At 32.9% G+C, this 19,455-nt stretch overlaps 2 protein-coding genes across 5 annotated transcripts in view; one reads left to right on the top strand and one right to left on the bottom strand.

The window, feature by feature from the left end:
* Nucleotides 1-3,879: 3,879 nt before the first annotated feature.
* Nucleotides 3,880-9,397, bottom strand: LOC148302941 (inactive CLIP domain-containing serine protease A3-like). The gene is made up of 7 exons (XM_088270838.1): nucleotides 9,164-9,397; nucleotides 7,752-8,499; nucleotides 7,440-7,583; nucleotides 7,250-7,347; nucleotides 6,634-6,867; nucleotides 5,593-5,794; nucleotides 3,880-4,857 (listed from the first exon to the last, which is right to left on the bottom strand). Exons 2-7 carry the CDS (start codon nucleotides 8,496-8,498, stop codon nucleotides 4,690-4,692), a joined length of 1,593 nt encoding a protein of 530 aa, XP_088126964.1. The 5' UTR covers nucleotide 8,499; nucleotides 9,164-9,397; the 3' UTR covers nucleotides 3,880-4,689.
* A 3,917-nt stretch (nucleotides 9,398-13,314) lies between these two features.
* LOC148302939 (C-Maf-inducing protein-like) overlaps nucleotides 13,315-19,455 on the top strand; it is an 87,737-nt gene continuing 81,596 nt past the window's right edge. The window contains exons 1-3 of one of the 4 annotated variants that reach the window (XM_088270780.1): nucleotides 13,336-13,685; nucleotides 13,857-13,952; nucleotides 18,588-19,426. In XM_088270780.1, coding sequence (XP_088126906.1) covers nucleotides 19,016-19,426 — 411 coding nt within the window. In that variant the 5' untranslated portion in view covers nucleotides 13,336-13,685; nucleotides 13,857-13,952; nucleotides 18,588-19,015. Of the gene's footprint in view, nucleotides 13,686-13,856; nucleotides 13,953-18,587; nucleotides 19,427-19,455 lie in introns of all 4 variants that reach the window. The other 3 variants (XM_088270782.1, XM_088270781.1, XM_088270779.1) reach the window with 3 other exon arrangements.

The raw sequence follows: 19,455 nt of genomic DNA, 5'->3' as shown, positions 1-19,455 counted from the left end.
TCTGAAAAAAATTAAGATTAAATGTAGCTTTTTTCGGGACGCGAACCTGACTTGGGAGGATGCGAGGGAGCTGACAGCCATCATAAAAACCTGGAGACAGTTTGTGGACTCCTTATTCTCCGCATAGGGAGCGGATAAAGTTAGACTCACTAACTAACTAACTTTTTTTTAAAGATTTAACCCGCAAATTCTCTACTTTTTTAAGCTTGTCTGCAGGTAGGATAATAAGGATAAGGAAGGTAAATGTTAAAAAATGCAAAAAACCCAGAATACTGGAAAACCCAACTACACAGCGCCTGTCATATTGATAGGTGGATAGAAAAAATAAAAATATTATTGTAGAATCGACCAAATAATTTTAAAAAAATCGGGATTTAAAGCGATTTCTGAATGAATAAAAAAAATACAATTTCACTAGTAGTGACAATTTGCTATACAACAGAAATTTTCACATTCACATATTTTTACATTTATTTTTATTCATCGTCTTTTTATGTATATAAATAAATAAACGATGAATAAAAATAAATAAATATTCGATATTTAAACCTTAAACCACCACCTTGAAAACACGTTAAAAAGACCTTTATTTTTTATTTATTTTATCAAGATTCAACTGAATAATTAATTGAAAGTTCTTTGGGTTGAAATTAAATTATATTCAACCTGCAGATATGTACAGCGTACATAAATAATATATATTTTGCGAGAATCAAAATATTTTTTACACCAATAAATCAGTATGACACTTGTTTGCACTGCACAAAAGGAAATGGTGTTTCCGATACGAAGCTTGTATAAATATACTTCCGCTGGAGTCATTAAGTTATTGGTGAGGGATAATAATTTTGTGGGTTTTCCGGTGGCAGCTATTTTGACAACGGAATTATCGCATAGAATTTATACAATAGATATTCATATTATATTAAATTGGTTTAGCTAATTTGTTTTTCGATTTGGACCGGGGACAAGAGTAGAGTAATGCGGTATGATATCTGAAGGGCGCGAATGTAATAAATTTTAGAAAATTATGCATTATTGTAAAATAAAATTGATGTTCAAAACTAGGTTATGAAATTATTTATTTTCTTTGATCTCTAGTGCGTATAGAAGAAGAACACACAAGAAGGCCTTGGTATACTTATTTATTTTATTCATTTAATATATTTACATTTTTATTTATAATATAATTTGAATCATTTATACACATGGAGAACTTTTATATTTCGATTCGCTGTGCCTTTCCATAAAAGAGACTGTGCTCTTGTGCTTGGAGAGGGACTTACACTCGTGGTTTAATGTTATGTAATAAAACATATAATAGTTTTTTTTTGTTGTATATTTTTTCAAGATTTAAATGTATAGAGCTTTAATTTTTTAAGTATTTTTACATCATCTATTTTTATAAGTTTCTTTAGGGAGTTTATTGAAATGTTTGATTGCCAAATATTTGAAGTTTTGCTGAAATTGCTTGGTGTTGCATTTTGGAGTAAAAAATCGTTCTAGAATCTCGATGATAATTTTTTTGTTAAATTTAAATATTTGTCACCCTTTAGTATTTGAAAAATTACGGTTTTTTATAAATGGATTCTATATTTGGGACTTGAAATTTTCTAAATAATAATTTTGTTGGATTTATTATTTTTTTAATAACTTTATTTATGGTTTTCTGTACTATTTTCACTGATAAGTAATTATATAAAGCCAAGGTAATCAATCCTACTTTTACATTCTTCTTCGTCTTAGTCCTCATTACTAAGGGTTGTGACCCTTGTCGAAGCAATGACTCTTCTTCAGTTATCCCTTGACTGCGCTGCACGTAGCGCTCCAACCACCGAGGTGCCTGCTGCTGCCTTAACTTGATCGGTCCATCGTGTGGGATCTTCATCTCCCTCTCTTCCCTTCGAGGATACCAATCACTACTAGTCACTTATATACAAATAACGATAAAGGAGTTCAGGATGAATAACATTACTGTATTATGGTAAAGGAAATGGAGAAGGAAAACAGAAGAGGATAGGAAAATGTTATCCATTACAGCCGAGATAGTAGAGTGAAACCCACGCCCACGGTTACTCTCACTTTTGATTTACAATTTAATCATAATACCAAAGTAATTTATTTTTATTTTCAGAAATAAAAGTTTTCACTGGAAAATTTAGTACATAATTTATTTTAGTACCTACTCTTTATTTTTTAAGATTTATTTTTAATAAAATTAAAATTAAAATAAACCTGTATATGCGAGTTATCCTCTTGTAATATTTTTTTATTTAAACCTTATGTATAGAAAATAAATAAGTACATTCGCGGGCTTTTTGCCAAAAACAATATCATCCAACGAGCTAAAAACAGACTAGCGATATTGATCATAACTAGGGGGCGAGATGTCAACAATAACCCTCCTTATCTACTTATATTTCGATAATATTATTGTTATATAATTGCATAATTCTATGTGAATATAATAAAAACATATTTTAAAGTTATCATTAATAGTTATTTGATTATTTTTGATAAACCATTTTGATATATCAATGCACATTTAAAAAGCATGTTCAATATCTTTGTCAATACCTTTAAATGCCTCAAATTATTTTTAATTATTAAGTGATAGGAGTACTTTTGTGTAAGGTGTTTGCTGCAGTTTAAGCCAATAATATACAATAATATTACGTATTTATCGTAGGAAAAGGTTATGTTAACACATCGAAATTGAATTTTAAAATACATCCTTTAATAAATTTACTGTAAATTTCAAAATACCAAAAACAACAATAAAATAATATATGTATCAATGATTTTTTCTAAATCAATATTTAATGGTAGATATGTGTCGCCTACTTTCAAAATCCGCCAGATCCAATTTTATAAGATTTTAAAATAAATACTCAATCGGAATGCCAATTGTGGGTTTTATTGTTTAATATATTTATATACTTGAAAACCCTGCTAAAAAATACTTAAAAATAGCGTTGCATTTCAAATTCCGCTATATTCATGAAAATTGCCTTCTGACCCATATCGGCCAATCGGAGAGCGGGGATAGTTAAAAAATAATATGACGTCATTATCGGTTGGTGTCTCGTGTTTTTTTTTTTAATACTGAAAATAATCATTAAAAAAATGATAAAATTCTGTTATTTCATTATATTTTATTAAAAGACAGACAAATCTTATAAACATAAATGTTACCCGGAGAATTTTGCATGCTTTGGAAAATCGACTTACATGGATCTGGCGGATTTTGAAAGTAGGTGACACATATGAAGGATCATGAAATATCCACCTTTAGTTTTACTCCAATTTAAGTGTCTGTCGGCTCCAAAATATCCAGTACCAAATCTTTCTTTGCTCATATGTTTTGTGAATATGTAATGTAACAATATATTATATAAATTTATCACCTGTGTTTTCCTTTATGATTATTCCTTAGAATTTTTTTATTTGTGATTAAATTAGTATATTTCAGTTTATAAATTGATAAATTCGAGAATTGATCTTACATATATCTTACATGATATTATTTGAAGAAAAAATCTGCCTACGTTTAAAATAACATTCAATCTCCGTTTTGGGTCATTGAACCAGGGGGCTATTGCAGGTTGAAATTTTAGTTGATAGAATGATTTTAGGATAATTTATTGCAGCCAAACTCATCCTATGAAATACCAATCGCATGCGGGACTCCATTCAAAACACTCCAATTAAGCTTTTTGAATTGTGTTAATTCATTAATTGAATTGTGTAATTCACACGTTTCTAAATACGATTAATAAAGTCGTAGTCATTGATAAAGTTTTCCAATGAGTCACTTACTTCAGAGATTAAGAAGAAAGTGATTTTTAGCAGCGAGGGATAAAATAAAGTATTCTCACCGGGTTATTTTTGTATTTTTTATTGTTAAAAAAAACTAAAATTACAGTTTTCAATAAATAAACACAAACCTTATAAATAAAAAGTACGTTGAAAATACTATCACACGTTTCATTAGGTAATTTTCCACAAAGTTGTGGTTTTACAACCTGTCTTACAATACATTTAAGAATGCAATATTGAATGGTAATTTGTAATAATGTTTTAAAAAAGGATGTTTGTAAGCACGACTTATAGATAGAAATCTATTATAGTTGAGGGTTAAGATTTTAATCGATGCAACCAAAAAATGATTAAGAATAGATTTTGGTAATAAGTGATGGAAGTTCATATGCTGATAACATTTCTCGGAGATCATCATTCGGATATGCAATGCTGTCCAACAGATGTACGAAATAAAATTGAATTGTGATATTTACAAAGCAAATTAATTCATGTCAGTGACAAAACAATGTTTTGAATATTTTAGTTTGACTTGGTTAATTAAAATCACTTTTTCTTAAAATTTATTGTGACACGTGTTTTAATGCGTTCCACATCATTTTAAACACCATATGTGAGGCTAAATCTAAATTTTAGAGTTGTATCCTTGGGACAATGAAGGGTGGAGTGAAACATAATGTAAAACTTAAATTAAAAATCGATAGATATTACCGCAAAGTGACAATAGAATCAATTAATGAAATACAATAATGTAGCTGGGACAACTCATTTTTCGAGTTTTACAAAGAATCATTCAAATTCGCTTTAAGTTTTTTTTGTTGATAGGTGATTTTTAGTATTAAATGGTTAATTTTTAAATGGTTTATAAAGCTAAGCAGTCAAAACAAGCTTAGATTGTATCCAAGGGATGTAGTTGGGAACGTTGACATAGGCAGCCGGGACTCCCTGAGTGGCGCAGCCCAGGCCCCACGCCACGAGTCCCGCCAGGGTAAATCTCCCAGGGGTGGTCTCGCACACCATACCGGATCCACCGTCGCCCTGAAATCAAACAACATTACTTGCAGTTATGGAAAAATATATGTTTATTAATATCAAACGATAACGTGATAAATAGCGTTCCAAACAAATGTCCAAACGGAGTTCCAGTACTGACAATGCATAGTACTGATATATGTAGTATAGAATCAAAGTAGGTGTACAAATAGGAAATGATTGAGTCGTAAACGATATTTCAGGTAATATTATATATATCACTAAAAAGATGTGATGAACTTTGTTGTGAAATAATCAGATACGTGGATAAAACAAATAAATGGAATGGCATGTTCGAATACTTGTATGAGGAAAGAATGTAAGGCTGAGTTGCATTATCGATTTAGTAAGGTGTGTTAAGATGCTTGGAATATATGATACAAATGACCGAGAAAAGAACGGTGAAAGAATATATGAGGCGATGTGGTTAGAAATGAAAGAAACTAAGATCTCAGATTTTTTTACATGATCATTGATCAAGTACTTCAAATTATTAAAAATGGAGATCTTAAAAATAAAAAAAGGTGAATTTGAAACAGGCGACAAATATTTGCAAAGACTGCTTTGCAAAGAGTTGTTGTGGCATTCTATCCTTATTGTCCACCCTGTGGGGAAATGGCAAGAAACAGCTATACGTAGACGCGTGAAGTTTTTATGCCAGTCTTTGTGTGATGGACGATAAAAGCAACATTATTCAATGCAGTGCTTTATGTAGTCTTAGGACTCTAGAAGGATAATTACAGTGCAAGAGTCCTTGTTCACTTCCCCACCAGCGCAAATGAAGGAGGTGCGATCTAGCTGGAAAGCAGTTCCCAGCCTGGTAGTCCTCAGTGTCGTCTCGCAAGTCGCAGCCGGTACTACGGGCACATCGACAGCCTTAAGGATGCTCTGGTACTGACCATTGACTCCAAATTGATCTTTACCCCATCCAGCGACCCAGCATCTTAAGTTTACAGAATACAATTTATCGTAATGATTTACAAAAATGTATCCAAGTTATTTTGGAATACTATATCTTTTAACCTATCTTATTAACAACATTTTGAGTGTGTCCAGAAACTTAAAACTCAACATAAATGAAAAAAAATATATATAGAAGATTCCAATCATATTTTTCCTTCATCATATTGAGTTGTTAAAATAAATCCTAAGCAGAGATAATCCTGGTCTGTGAACAACACTCAAAATGTTGTAAATAAAATAACTGTTCAGATTATAAGCAAAAAATATCATATTCCCAAGTATGTAAATTAAATCCAAGATACGGACCTTGGATACAAATAGAAAGAGTTTTTTCTTGACAAAAGCTTTCCTTATTTCGACAAAGATATCCGTTGTGAACTCACATGTAGGTACTATGTCAGGAAGTTGATCAATATATTTAGGAGTTTCAAAAATTGAGTAGCATGATTGTCAAACACGGGTAGAATTGTTGAATGTTACACGTGTGTTAAGTGATTATTTAACCAAACCATGTAAATGCCCAGACTTTCATAATCTTTTTCATCTGAATTGAGAAGCCATATTATCATTTGTGTCGGGTTGTGGTCCCGTGGTTAGTGTCGTGGACTCTGAAGTCAGAGTTTCTCGGTTCGAACCTACTCTAACACAATTTGATAACTATTTATAATAATGGGCCGCTTAGGCTCAGAGAAATATAATAGTATGAAATTGAAACATTTTCTTAAATAATAAAAACACAAATATTTCTCTTTAATTAAATTAAATAAAAAAATAAGATCTGTTTCTACGAAGACACTATTTTTAATAAAGCATACTTACCTCTGGGAATCAAAAGATTGTCCAGTTGTAGGAAGACATATGGGTACTATACCCTGAGTTCCTATAGGAACACTTCCTACGAGCCTTATGACAGCGACGTCATTCTGTAAGGTATTGGGATTAAAGGCCTCGTGAGTCCATACTCTTGCAATGGAAAAGTCCCTATATGGGAATTGCTCATAGTTTGCTGAACCATCCCACTCTCCAAGCCGAATCTTAATGCCGTTGCCATTTCTTAAATGAAATCAAAATATGCATATAACTTAATTATAACTAAAAAGTTTCATCTTGTACAAAAAAGATGTATTTTGTGATCATTCATTAAAAATCTTTATTAAGTATAATAATAATAATAAAACCTTTATCTGCACCAAAATGGTGCATAGGGCACTGCGTCATATAACGCAGTGTTATCTTGATCGTTTTTACACATGAAGGAAAGGTGATCAGCCCTCCGCTTCATGTATCAGTCCAGGGTAATATTGAATAAATATCACAGTGGAAAATCACTTATATTTATTTGAACTCCCCTGGGAATCGAACCCGGGACCTACAGAATGTATACAATTAGTTAATGATAAGTGGGTATTTTTTTGCAATAATCAAAAGTTCTTACGGATAAGATGAGATGCGATGAACAGTAGTCAAAACATTTAAAGAATCGAGCAAAACACCCCCTCCAATATACTGATTTGTTGTTGTCAAAATGACGGCCTGAAATCGAATAAGAATATAAATTAATATATTATATATTTTGGTATCCTCAGATATGTATACAAATATATCAGAACCGACTATAGTCATACCATCCACGGATAATCACCATATCTAGCCTGTCCTGCCTGAGTAGGGTATATTGTATTTCCTTGTAAACGAGATCCGCAAGATTGTTGCCCAGAGCTGGCCGGAAGGCAGCAGAATCGAAAGCCAGCAGCACATGTTGTTGGTCCCTATTGAATCAAATGGACTGAATCATTACGTTGCAATACGAGTATTATCTGGGCACATTGCAATACGAGTATTATCTGGACATATGTATTTCATTTGAACCTTTACAGTTTCTACAGGTTATTATTGGTTTCTAGTGGTAACAAAAATGTCATCGTCTAGTATCTTACCCCTCCAACAACACGGAAGTCGATGAGTCCAGCTCCATCTTTATTTCCAGTTGTAACATTACATTGGGATATCAAGTAGCAAGCGCAACCAGTCGTCTGTCGTCTGTCTCTTGGGAATGTTAGACTATCAGCAACGTTTACTTCAATGACGACGTCTTCATAGTCACCTCCTCCGAAATTCACTAAAGTCTCAGTTTCTCTCATTTTTAGCGGCGCCTGGTTTTGGTTTCGAGGATCGATGAGAGAGAATGCTCCCGTGGAACCTCCAGGAACAGGAGTGAGAGGCGGCAAGGTAGGACGAGCAGTGGTCGTTGTAGCGGCAGTTGTGGTTGATAAAGTAGGCGGTGGAGCTGTTGGGAACGTTTGTTGTCCTGTAACTGTAGTCGATGGTGGCGTAGTAGCTGGAGGCAGCGTGGTACCGGTGACTGGAGGGAGCGTGGTACCGGGGACTGGAGGAAGAGTGGTACCGGTGACTGGAGGGAGCGTGGTACCGGTGACTGGAGGGAGCGTGGTACCGGTGACTGGAGGAAGAGTGGTACCGGGGACCGGAGGAAGTGTGGTACCGGGGACTGGAGGGAGCGTGGTAGCGAAGGTGGGTGGGACGGTCGCTGGGACTGCTCCTGTGGGTAACACAATCGGAGGAGGAGGTCCACCGGACACTATGGACCCATATCTCTGGTAGTAGTAGTATTGGGGCGGTGCGGGGACAGCGACCCCGAGACACGCAGTCAGTATCCACAGACACATTCTGAAATGAATTTGATTGCTATAATTTTATCAGACTTTTAAATGGATATGGTATACAATATTTTCAGTGTGTCCAAATACTTGTTCACAAAATCTGGATTATCTCCAATTACAGTAGTTATTTTCATATTATTTTTTGACATCTCACTAAATGCCCAGACTTCGATATTCTTCTTCATCTTTGATGAGATGTCAAATTTTTTTTTAATAATAATATGGATATGGTATAAACTAACGCCTAAGCCAGATATTATTACAAACTGTCAGTTGGTCAAATTTGGTCAACAATTTATTTTACATGATTATTCATTATTGTTATAATCATGATATATAAATATTATTCCTCATTAAAGACATTTCCGGCGCCTTCACAGTGTGCAATCGATAAAACTGATCTAAGTTACTTGCTAAAATAAATTATAATACACGATAACAGTCGATTGAAGCAACAACACAAAAAAGCGATTGGATATGAGCTTTTGTGCACTGGTAATCTCATTTGTAAGAAAATGAAATTATCATTGATTGTAATTAACTATTAACATGAATAAGTTTGAAATTTTTAATAAAATAAGAAATATGAGACCCTACGTAATAATATATATTTTTTTACATTAAAATTCTGTTTTAATTATTTTCACAGTGAAAAAAGTTCAATTTTATACCTGAGGATAACGCGAATCACAAATGGCGTGTTTTTACTCGGAACAAATCGTAAAACACTTTCTCGTACTTCATAAAACCAAATGACACATTTCCAATGAAGAGCCTGTATAAATAAACATCCGCTGAAGCGATTATCTCGCGTCCGGAGAATTTATTAGCGAGGGATAATAATTATACGAGTTTTCCGCTGCCAGTTAGTTATAATGACAACAGACCGATGATCCACAATACACAATAGATATTTCATAATAAATTCGTTTCTCGGTCAACTCGTCATAGTCATATAGGTGTAAAATAACCAATTATACCCATTGTAAATTAATCATCATCGTGTTTGCGTGAGGACATTATCATGTGTAAATATATTGTGTACATTGCACACGTTATTAAAGTCTTTATTCATTGATGTTTGTATATTATCTAGCTCATGGTTATTTATATAAAAATGAAAATTGAACCTAAAGAATGTTTGTCAGACGGGAGGAATATCTTATTTGACATACTCAACCTATAAAGGATTGTATTAGACTTGTTTTGTATTTATTACAGCCGAAATAATTAACATTTTCATCATTTTCTTATAGAAAATTCGCCGTTGAAAAAAACGTTATTTTCGTAAGTTGGCAATGAATGACGTCACAGAAACGATGGCGTTATTTTAATGTTGGTGTTATTGCTAGATTATTGGTGGCTCTATTTGTTGATGTCTATGGTCCACCCTCCCACCCCCCTCCCCTCGTATTTGTATAACACAAATGGTAGTGTAGTGGTTAACAAACAATCCATACTATATACTACTATTACAGCTCTAAAAAAACATAGGCAATAATCCATATGACGTCATAAAATGTTCGATTACAGAAATTTGATTACGTATGCCAACGCACGTTTTTCGTTTTATTCAAATATCTAAAGTTTAAACTTTAATATCTCCCTTAGTTCCCTACAGATTTCAATAAGAATGCTATCGATAGTCTTGTGATTTTTCATATTAATTTATTAGCCAATAATCCAAAATCGTGACTTAAGCCTATTATCATATATTTTCCTCATTATAGAGGTAGGGTAAAAAATAAATACGCAATATTATAATAATAGACCCTTCGATTGGCTACTACAACTAGCATGGGTAAAGTGATCTTACCAGCTTGCAAACCAACGCATAAATTTTCGTTTGTGATCTCAACCTTGTGGATTGGTTTGCAGCAACAAATGACACCTCCTTCGCCATTCCGGTGTATTATGTGCCACCCTCTTCAGCTCCTCATACTTTGAACAGCCCATATCCTCGTACAAGTCGCCAAACACTAACACTGATGCTGTGAAAAGTAGATTATAGTAATATAATTATGTAGACGGTGGACGCCCTATTTTTACATGGCGGCTCTATCTACAAGATTTTGAGTGTGTCTAAATACTTGTTTAAAAATCTGGATTAATTTCAATTAGGAATTATTTTTATATTATTTTTCGACATCTCAACAAAGATGAGAAAAATGTGGAAGTCTGGGCATTAATGGAAATAAATCACAAGCTAAAATAATTTTTTAAAAAACATGAAAAGCATATTTTCTAGCGTTTCTCATGTATGTGAATATAATCCAGAATTTGGACCTCCTATTCAAATGAAAGAGTTTCTGCTCAATAAAATGCTTCTTTCATCTCAAAATGTATCCGATGAAATTCTAGTGAATTCAAGCACTATGTTTCAAATTTTAACAATATATTTAGAAGTTCCACGAATTTGAGTAGTGTGGTTGTCAATCATGGGTAGAATGGTGAATGTTACACGTTATGACGGTCGTAAGTTCCGTAAATGCCCAGACTTCCATATTCTTCTTCATCTACGTTGAGATGTCAAAAATAATACGATTCCATCTAATAAATGATATTGTAAAAAATAGTATAAGTAAAATACATCAGAGTATTTTTAGTCTAATCATTGTTTTATGGTGACGATCAAAACCAACCAGTTTATGTCTCCGAGGTAATAGTGTCATTAAAACTGTGAAAATACTAATTTTTCATAAAGAATTTAAGTATATTTTCCCTTCAAAATTATCATGGTTTATTTCCCTAGACAGGCCATGGTTTATTTCCGTAGATTATTTGGCGGTTGGATTATGTACGTAGGTACGTAGATTATTATGAAGCCATGACGCACACGGACAACGCGAGGAGGGGGGTTGTTGTAACATTTAACTATGGATTATGAATAATATAATCTGCCAAATGATTTTAAAGATGTAATTTTCACCACAAAAGCAAGGCAATTTATTAATTTTGACATATATGTAAATGACGCATCGCCAACGTCACTTTGGTCAGCTAGTACGTATTTCATCATATGGAAATTAAATAATATATTTTTCTTCTGAAATATAAAATTAAATCTAAAATGATACAGTATATTTACAGCAAATAACCGAATCAATGTCACGTATAAATTACCTTAATGCGCTTAAATTTGTAAAAAAAATCGTTTGATGATGAATTCGGTACATTTTTATTTCCGGTTCATATACCTAGTGTATTATTTTTATTATTATATTATTAATTTTATTTCGAGGTATTTTTACATATTTAAAATCTATTAAATTGATTTTTATCAACTTTATTAATCATATATTACTACGTTATAAAATATTTTATTCTAGTTACCCTGTGCCTTTCAAAAAACAAGCCACCCTTATCTTGTGTCGGGCTGTGGTCCCGTGTGGACTCAGAGTTTCTCGGTTCGAATCCACTCTACCACAACTTGATACCTATTTCTAATAATGAACCGCTTAGGCTCACAGAAAGAATATGAAATTGAAGTATTTTTTTAAATAATAAAAATACAAATATTTCTCTTTACATTTAAAATCTTTATATACTTAAAGGGACTTGCTCAGAATATTTATATAACATTCTTAATTAAGGATCAAATAGTAATTTTTTTGTTTTTTTTTTCATGTATAAAATATATTTCTTAGTAGTTTTAAATCACCGTTTTTTTATAAAAATCGTAGGGAGGCTATTAAAATGTTAAATTCCCAAATATTCATCATTTTAGTGGAATATATCGGTATTACACTTAGGTATTATGAAATCATAAGAATTTACCTACTTACTTGTTTTTAATTTTACATTTTTTTAATACTTGCAGAATCGGAATAATATGGTTGTCACAATGGGGATATTATTTTTTTTAAGTTTTATTTTTTAGAGCAACATCAATAATTGCTCTGTGTGCTATCATTATAGATTTCACTACTGTTGTTGTATTTACCACCCAAATTTGCAATGCATACTGTAGTAGTGAGTGAATAAATTATAGTTTTGTTTAATTACAATATTATTTATACAACATGAATTTCACATCTTCAATATAAAATAAAAATTTTACCAGCCTAAACGGTCGTAAGCCCCGTAAATACCCAGATTTCCATATTCTTCTTCATCTAATTTTGCTCGATATAAAATAAATATTTCAATAATAAGAATATCAATATCTTAAAAATAAAAATATTTATCAAAACTTGAAAACTTACAAATATTTTCGTTACTACTAAGGTTTTGTTAAAATCTTTATTAAAAACTTTATAATAGATTTATATTATCCACTGACACTTCGTGATGGAATTGCATTTTTAATTTATTATTAGATTAAAACCAATATTTTTAGCTTTTCCACTTTTTTATTTGACCAGCGACCGGGTTTCGTCGTTACCGACATCATCAGACTGGTGAGAGGCTATACAAATTGTTATGTTATATATAAAAGAAGGCAGGAGTTGATAACCATGATTTGATATAATTTTATGAGAAATTAATTTAATTTTAGTGAATTTAAGTATTGTATGATATTTTAAATATTTTTTATAAAAAACCTTTATAAAAAATATTTAAAATCAATAAACTTATTTAAATAAAAATAAATAAAAACAACTTCAGTACAGTTCGATCATGCCTTTCTGAAAATTTTCTGACGTGGTAACTTAATGTTTCAACAGATGTCTCTAGTGTTTAGCGCGGTCGCTTTCCTTTTTCAACTCTAGATGGCGTTGGCAGTTCTACGTGTCAGTAACTGTTGACTGTCAAATTTTGTGTATATTTGTATATGTAGCTCGTCGCTGGCGCATAGAGGCGTGCGAATCGCATTCGCGTCAGTCTGGGAGATCCGTTTTGTCGTGAGTGTCGCGCACTCAGTGGTCGGTGTTATATCGATATGCTCATGTCGGTGTTGTCAATGAACGAACGATTTATTTCCATAAGCTGATTATAAACAGTACAACCGTCGAATGAATTGGCTTATTTAATCTTAGTTGACATTATAGCATCTCTCGTCTTATGAACATAAAGAACAATACCTTTTCTCATGTAAGACTTTAAATACTAAGTGTCCGTAATATTTTTTGCTGTGCGCGCAAATAGATTCTAACGAAGTTCCCAGTCGAATCATTAATATCAATTAAACGATTCTTTAACTGTACTCTAATTTAACATTTATTTATTATAATTATCAAAAATATTATTTTGGTAAGTTTTCGATTAATTAAGTACGTAAGCGTTAACATAACATTTATGGTTTTTCTTCGGATATTTTTCGTATTGTCGCTGAAGGTGTGGAACTAATGAAAATAAAAACATATTATTTTTACTAAAACACTTAAATTCATATGAAATTGATTGAGATATTGTTTTTTTTAGTCATGAATAACACATGAAAGCAAAATAATACATCAGGATTTATATTTTCGTTGAACGAGCCTACCTACATTTTCATGTGCATTCCGTATCGGGTATGTATGTAACACTCTTATTTCCTGAAAAAAATGTATGTGCTAGTACATTTTGTTTGACATAATGAATATTTACGAGTGTAGGTAAGCATAAAAAGTTCTCATATACTGTGACCTGTGACGTACTTCCGAACATTATTACAGAATATTATGAAATTTTAGGAGTTTGTGGTGCGTCTGAAACAAAAGAGTAATAAATTAGACTTTAATTTTAATATAAAGAGAGTAACAGAGCAGTATTCAATTTCACACTATCTGTATACATCGCTCACTCCTTTCAACAACGTCATATATGTATATAAAAAAACTGATTTTTCAGGAGTTTTTAAAGTTTAAGAATATAATAAAATGTATTAAAAATAAATATCAAGCCACTTATTGAACTTTTCACTGTGCAACAGATATTTTTGTGTAAAACCTGAATATTTTTTCTCCATTTGAAAAATATTAAGTATATTTAAAAAATAATGAAACGATACATTTGCTTTAAAATGCAAAAACAACACTTTCTGCCATGCAGCGGGTAAATATTAAGTTAAAAATATGCCGCTTTTGCTGGGATATCGTACATTTTCTGGGCATTCCGAAAACATGCACAACTGAAAATTGACGATTTTTGATATATGACGTTGTTGAAAAGAGTGAGTGACATGCCTACTAATTTATTATGTTTTATTTTTGACAGTAACTACTGTTGAAAATTAATCATAATTAATGATCATACCTTGTTTATATTAATAGTGTATTGATGAAATTGATATGATGTCATAAATATTAATGTTAATTAAGAAGTTCGCAAAATTTTTACCAGCCAAATAGGTGAGGAAGAATCTCTTGAAAATGATGTATGAGGGATGTTTAAATGGGAAAATAAGGAATGAATGCAAGGCTGAGATCAGAATTATCGATAAAATTTAAAAAAAAGTGTGTTGAGATTGTTTGGGCGTGTGGAACGAATGAGCGAGGAAACAACAGTAAAAAAATCAGGTGAACGTAGTTGTAAATAGGAGCAGTGGGAGACCAAAGAAAACTAAGCATGAACAAGTATTGTATTTCAAATACTTGAATATGTATGCCGAGATTCATGAATGCGAAAGAGGCAAATACGGTTTGCAAAGACAGGGTGTTCTGGCGTTCTATTAACTCTGGCTACCCCTACGGAGATGCGACGTAGTGGTTGTTTAGTTAATAAAATTGCAATACTTATTAAAATTAAAACGATATTGACGGATTTTCATTATTACGCATGTAGCTGAAATCGTGTTATGCCAAACAAATATTTGTATGAAGGCGTAATTATTAAGGCCCAGTATTCTTTTAATCGCAAATTAATTTTCTCTAAATCCAGGTAACATTTTAATTGTTTTTTCATTGAAAAGTGAGTTTTTCTTCGGTATAATTACAGGGATTTTTAAATAAAAGTGATATTGAAAGGTTAGGAGTAAAAAAATATGTGTATAATTATATTTTTTCTGTTTATATTAAAAAATATATATCCAATATAACGTGGAACTTCTCATAATGAGTACCTCTTAAACGGGTAATTCGCTTACGAGCAAAAAATTGTGAAAAAGTTGCTTTAAAAAACTAGCGACATTTCGCATAACGAATTACAGAGAAAAGGCAAGTCCTTTTTTCATAATATTCACTTGTGAGTTTCTGCGCCAGTCAAAACAAAAAGTGTGTCGCTTAACGAGTAAGTTTTTGGAAAGAATTATGCTCATTTTGAGAAGTTTCACTGTATTTCTTTTTTTCCTACCTGTCCCGGTTTCATAATTATGGTAAGCCTCGCTCACTCCTTTCAACAACGTCATATATCAAAAATCGTAAATTTTCAGTTGTGCATGTTTTCGGAATGCCCAGAAAATGTACTATATCCCAGCAAAAGCGGCATATTTTAAACTTAATATTTATCCACTACAGGGCAGAAAGTATTGTTTTTGCATTTTGAAGAAAAGGTATTGTTTAATTATTTTTTTAAATTGACTAAATATTTTTCAAATGGAGAAAAAACATTCAGGTTTTACCAAAAAAGATCTGTTGCACAGTAAAAAGTTTAAAAAGTGGCTTGATATTTATTTTTAATACATTTTATTATATTTATAAACTTTAAAAACGATCTCCTAAAAAATCAAGTTTTTTTGATATATGATGTTGTTGAAAGGAGTGAGCGATATATGATGTTGGGCTGACGAGCAATTCCTAATGAAAATATATTTTATGAAAACAATAAGTAACTTTAGAAACTAATTCATACATTTTTTTTAATCGGACGTAAAAAGACGTGTGACCTGCCGGTGGTCAGCCGGCGATTGAATTGTGTGTTTAATGGATTATCAAAAATGTGAATCGGGAGTCGAACGCGTGATCCCGTGGATGGCAGCCACACACGTGGAGGCGGTGTACAGATAAACTTTGAAGTATTTACATTCGCGGCACTGTTTCTTATCGCGTTTTATGATCGCCATCACTGCGTCATGGACGCAAAATGTTCAAAATATTTGTTCAATAACCCGGATTGGTGCCAAAATTGAAAACTCAACAGCCGGCAAGAAAAACATCCTGGTTGCGAAGCCTTCAGTGTGGGAAATAATAATATTATGGAAAATGAAAATATTCTCCTTACATATAACGTAAATATAAGTGATTTTTTCACTGTAATATTTTATTAAATATTACCCTGGACTGTTTACCTGAAGCGGAGGGCTGATCACCTTTCCTTCATGTGTTAACGAACAAGATAACACTGCGTTTATATGATGCAGTGCCCTATGCACCATTGAGGTGCGGATAAGGTTTGGATGAAAGAAAAACTTATAACGTAAGCTTATTTAAGGGGGAACTCGTAAACATCTGATTCAGAAATCGAGCGGCCGCGCGAGGGGCCAGACTCGTCTCCACGCACAATATTTCTTTTAGAATAAACGAGTTTATTAAAAAAAAATTAAATATATAATGTGAAAATATTCATTCTATATATATATATACTTATATTAAAGGCATGCCAACAACATGCCTTCAAATTCCAGGTATAGATTTTTGCTTTAAGGGGGAACTCTCAAACATCCAATTCAGTAAGTGATCGGTTGCTCAAAGGGCCAGACGTGTCTCACGCACTGTACATGTGGGTTCACTGGAGCCATCTATGGTTGGATTGGGAAAACTTTTATATAGCAGAAACTCTTTTGTTTGGATGTATACAAATACCCAGGCTTCCATTTTCTTCTTCATCTATGTAAAGATGTAAGAAAAAATAAAGTTAATATTCATGAATTATTTTGGTTGACCTTATTTCCTTAATCTAGTAATAATTTAGTACCTCGGTACATAAATCTTTATACTAAAAATATATATGTTTATACAAACTTATATTGTATTTTTGAAGTAGTGCTTCAGACTTTTTGCTATTATAGATGGTTCCATGTATTACCGGGGCTAACAACTATTCAATGAACTTGTCATGTATGGTCATCATCTTTGATAATCGAGGGCGGTATTTAAGGGTAAAAATAACAATAAATACTCCTGAAAACATTAAAAAAAAATCTTGTTGGGCCGTCGACCCTTTTCTCAGCCGCCGATATGAAATCGCTTGGTTTATTTTTTTAGGGCGGTAATTTCGGTGTTAACATAGGGCTAAAAAATACGCACCGGTCCTGGCTCCAGTCACGTATATCTTAACGGTTGTATTTAGTCATTAAGGGTTAATGCTTTCCGTCATAACGTTGGGGTATGTCATTAATGATTTCAGAATGTCATCTAAAGTCATAAATTGGAACTTATGTGCCTCTTTCAGATAAAACTATTTTACCATCTTTATATGTATGGTAAATTGTCGTACATTATTGATCAATCACAAACTATGTTATTATGCTTCTTTTTTTCAATGTTTCTTCTTCTTCTTCTTCTAACCCTTATCCACCCCAATGGTGCATAGGGCACTGCATCGTATAGAAGCAGTGTTATCTTGATCGTTAAATACACGAAGGAAAGGTGATCAGCCTTCCGCTTCAGGTACCAGTCCAGGGTCATATTAAATAAATATAAGACTGAAAAATCACAAATATTTATTTTGACCCTCTTGGGGATCGAACCCGGGACCTCCAGCATGGTAGCCTAGTGTTCTAACCATTACACTACAGAGGCGGACAAATATATATATATATATATATATATATATATATATATATATATATATATATATATATATACATATATTTTATATATATATATATATAAATATATATATATATATATATATATATATATATATATATATATATATATATATATATATATATATATATATATATATATATATATATATATATATATATATATATATATATATATATATATATATATATATATATATATATATAAATATATATATACATATATTTTATATATATATATATATATATATATATATATATATATATATATATATATATATATATATATATATATATATATATATATATATATATATATAGTGTTATAACATACACTGGTGTTTTTTTTTATAGAATTTATAGTAAAAAAACGTTTATCGCAAATTGCTAACCAGGTATGTCAAATACATACCTACATATTATTCTTAGGCAACCATTGACGTCATAAGTTATCATTTTTGCAGAAGTTGTCAACAATAACAGTAGTAATGTACGTATCAGTTGGGAATAAAACAATAACAATATTATAATTATTGCAAATACTATCTTCGGAAGGAATAGTGAAGTGAGCATAAATAATAATAAAAATACACACGGGATAAGATTGCGAAAAGAACGTTCTCGGTTCAAAGTTAATCAACGTGAATCTTCGTGATAAGATTGTGAAAAGAACGTTCTCGGTTCAAAGTTGATCAACGTGAAGCTTCGGGATAAGATTGTGAAAAGAACGTTCTCGGTGAAGCTTTGAGATAAGATTGTGAAAAGAACATTCTCGGTTCACTTGGTGACTCGCATGTTTGACTCTGTAAAGTTGTCTTTGGGCAGCTAGATGCCTCAGAAAGCGCAGATCGTCTTATGACGGTTATCAAGCTGCTGCTCTGCCTTCTGGGAAATGTTCTGTTTCGGCAGAGGGTCGGAGCGGCAGCGGGCGGGGGGGCCGGGGGGGGCGGGGGAGGTGCCTCCCGCCGGGAGTAGCCAGGAGCCCAGCCGGGACGAGGAGGACATCCCGACCCCGCGCGAGTTCGCGTCCGCCAACTTGGCCGACCTGCGCTACATCGACAGCGACGAGCGGGACGAGCGCGTGGTGCGGACGGCGCCCTCGCGCGCGGGCGCGTGGGACTCCGCCGAGAGCCTGAGCGGCGGGCGCGCGCGGCCCCCCATGATCGACAACCTGAGCGGCGAGCGCGTGGGGGCAAGGGGGCCCGCGACCTCCGCGGACCTGGCCGACCGCCTCGGGAGCCGCGCCGCTCGCTCTCGACAGAACAGCGCCGACTCCCTCTGCAGCGACGGGAAACTTTCTGAAGTAAGTTACCGTTTTTCTTAGATGGGAGT

The sequence above is a fragment of the Brachycentrus maculatus genome, unplaced genomic scaffold, assembly GCF_059751285.1.
Source record: "Brachycentrus maculatus isolate JH-2025_06_01 unplaced genomic scaffold, ASM5975128v1 h1tg000396l, whole genome shotgun sequence".
NCBI classification, from domain to species: Eukaryota; Metazoa; Arthropoda; class Insecta; order Trichoptera; family Brachycentridae; genus Brachycentrus; species Brachycentrus maculatus.
The sequence above is the reverse complement of the archived record's forward strand: the minus strand, read 5'-3'. Positions and strand labels throughout refer to the sequence as shown.

Excerpts from the sequence above, each read along its gene's own strand:
- LOC148302941 (XM_088270838.1), bottom strand. The coding sequence starts at position 8,498 with ATGTGTCTGTGGATACTGACTGCGTGTCTCGGGGTCGCTGTCCCCGCA. Across the intron at positions 6,868-7,249 it reads CATCGCATCTCATCTTATCC|AAATGGCAACGGCATTAAGA; the intron begins GTAAGAACTTTT and ends ATTTCATTTAAG. Across the intron at positions 4,858-5,592 it reads TGAACAAGGACTCTTGCACT|GGCGACGGTGGATCCGGTAT; the intron begins GTAATTATCCTT and ends GTTTGATTTCAG.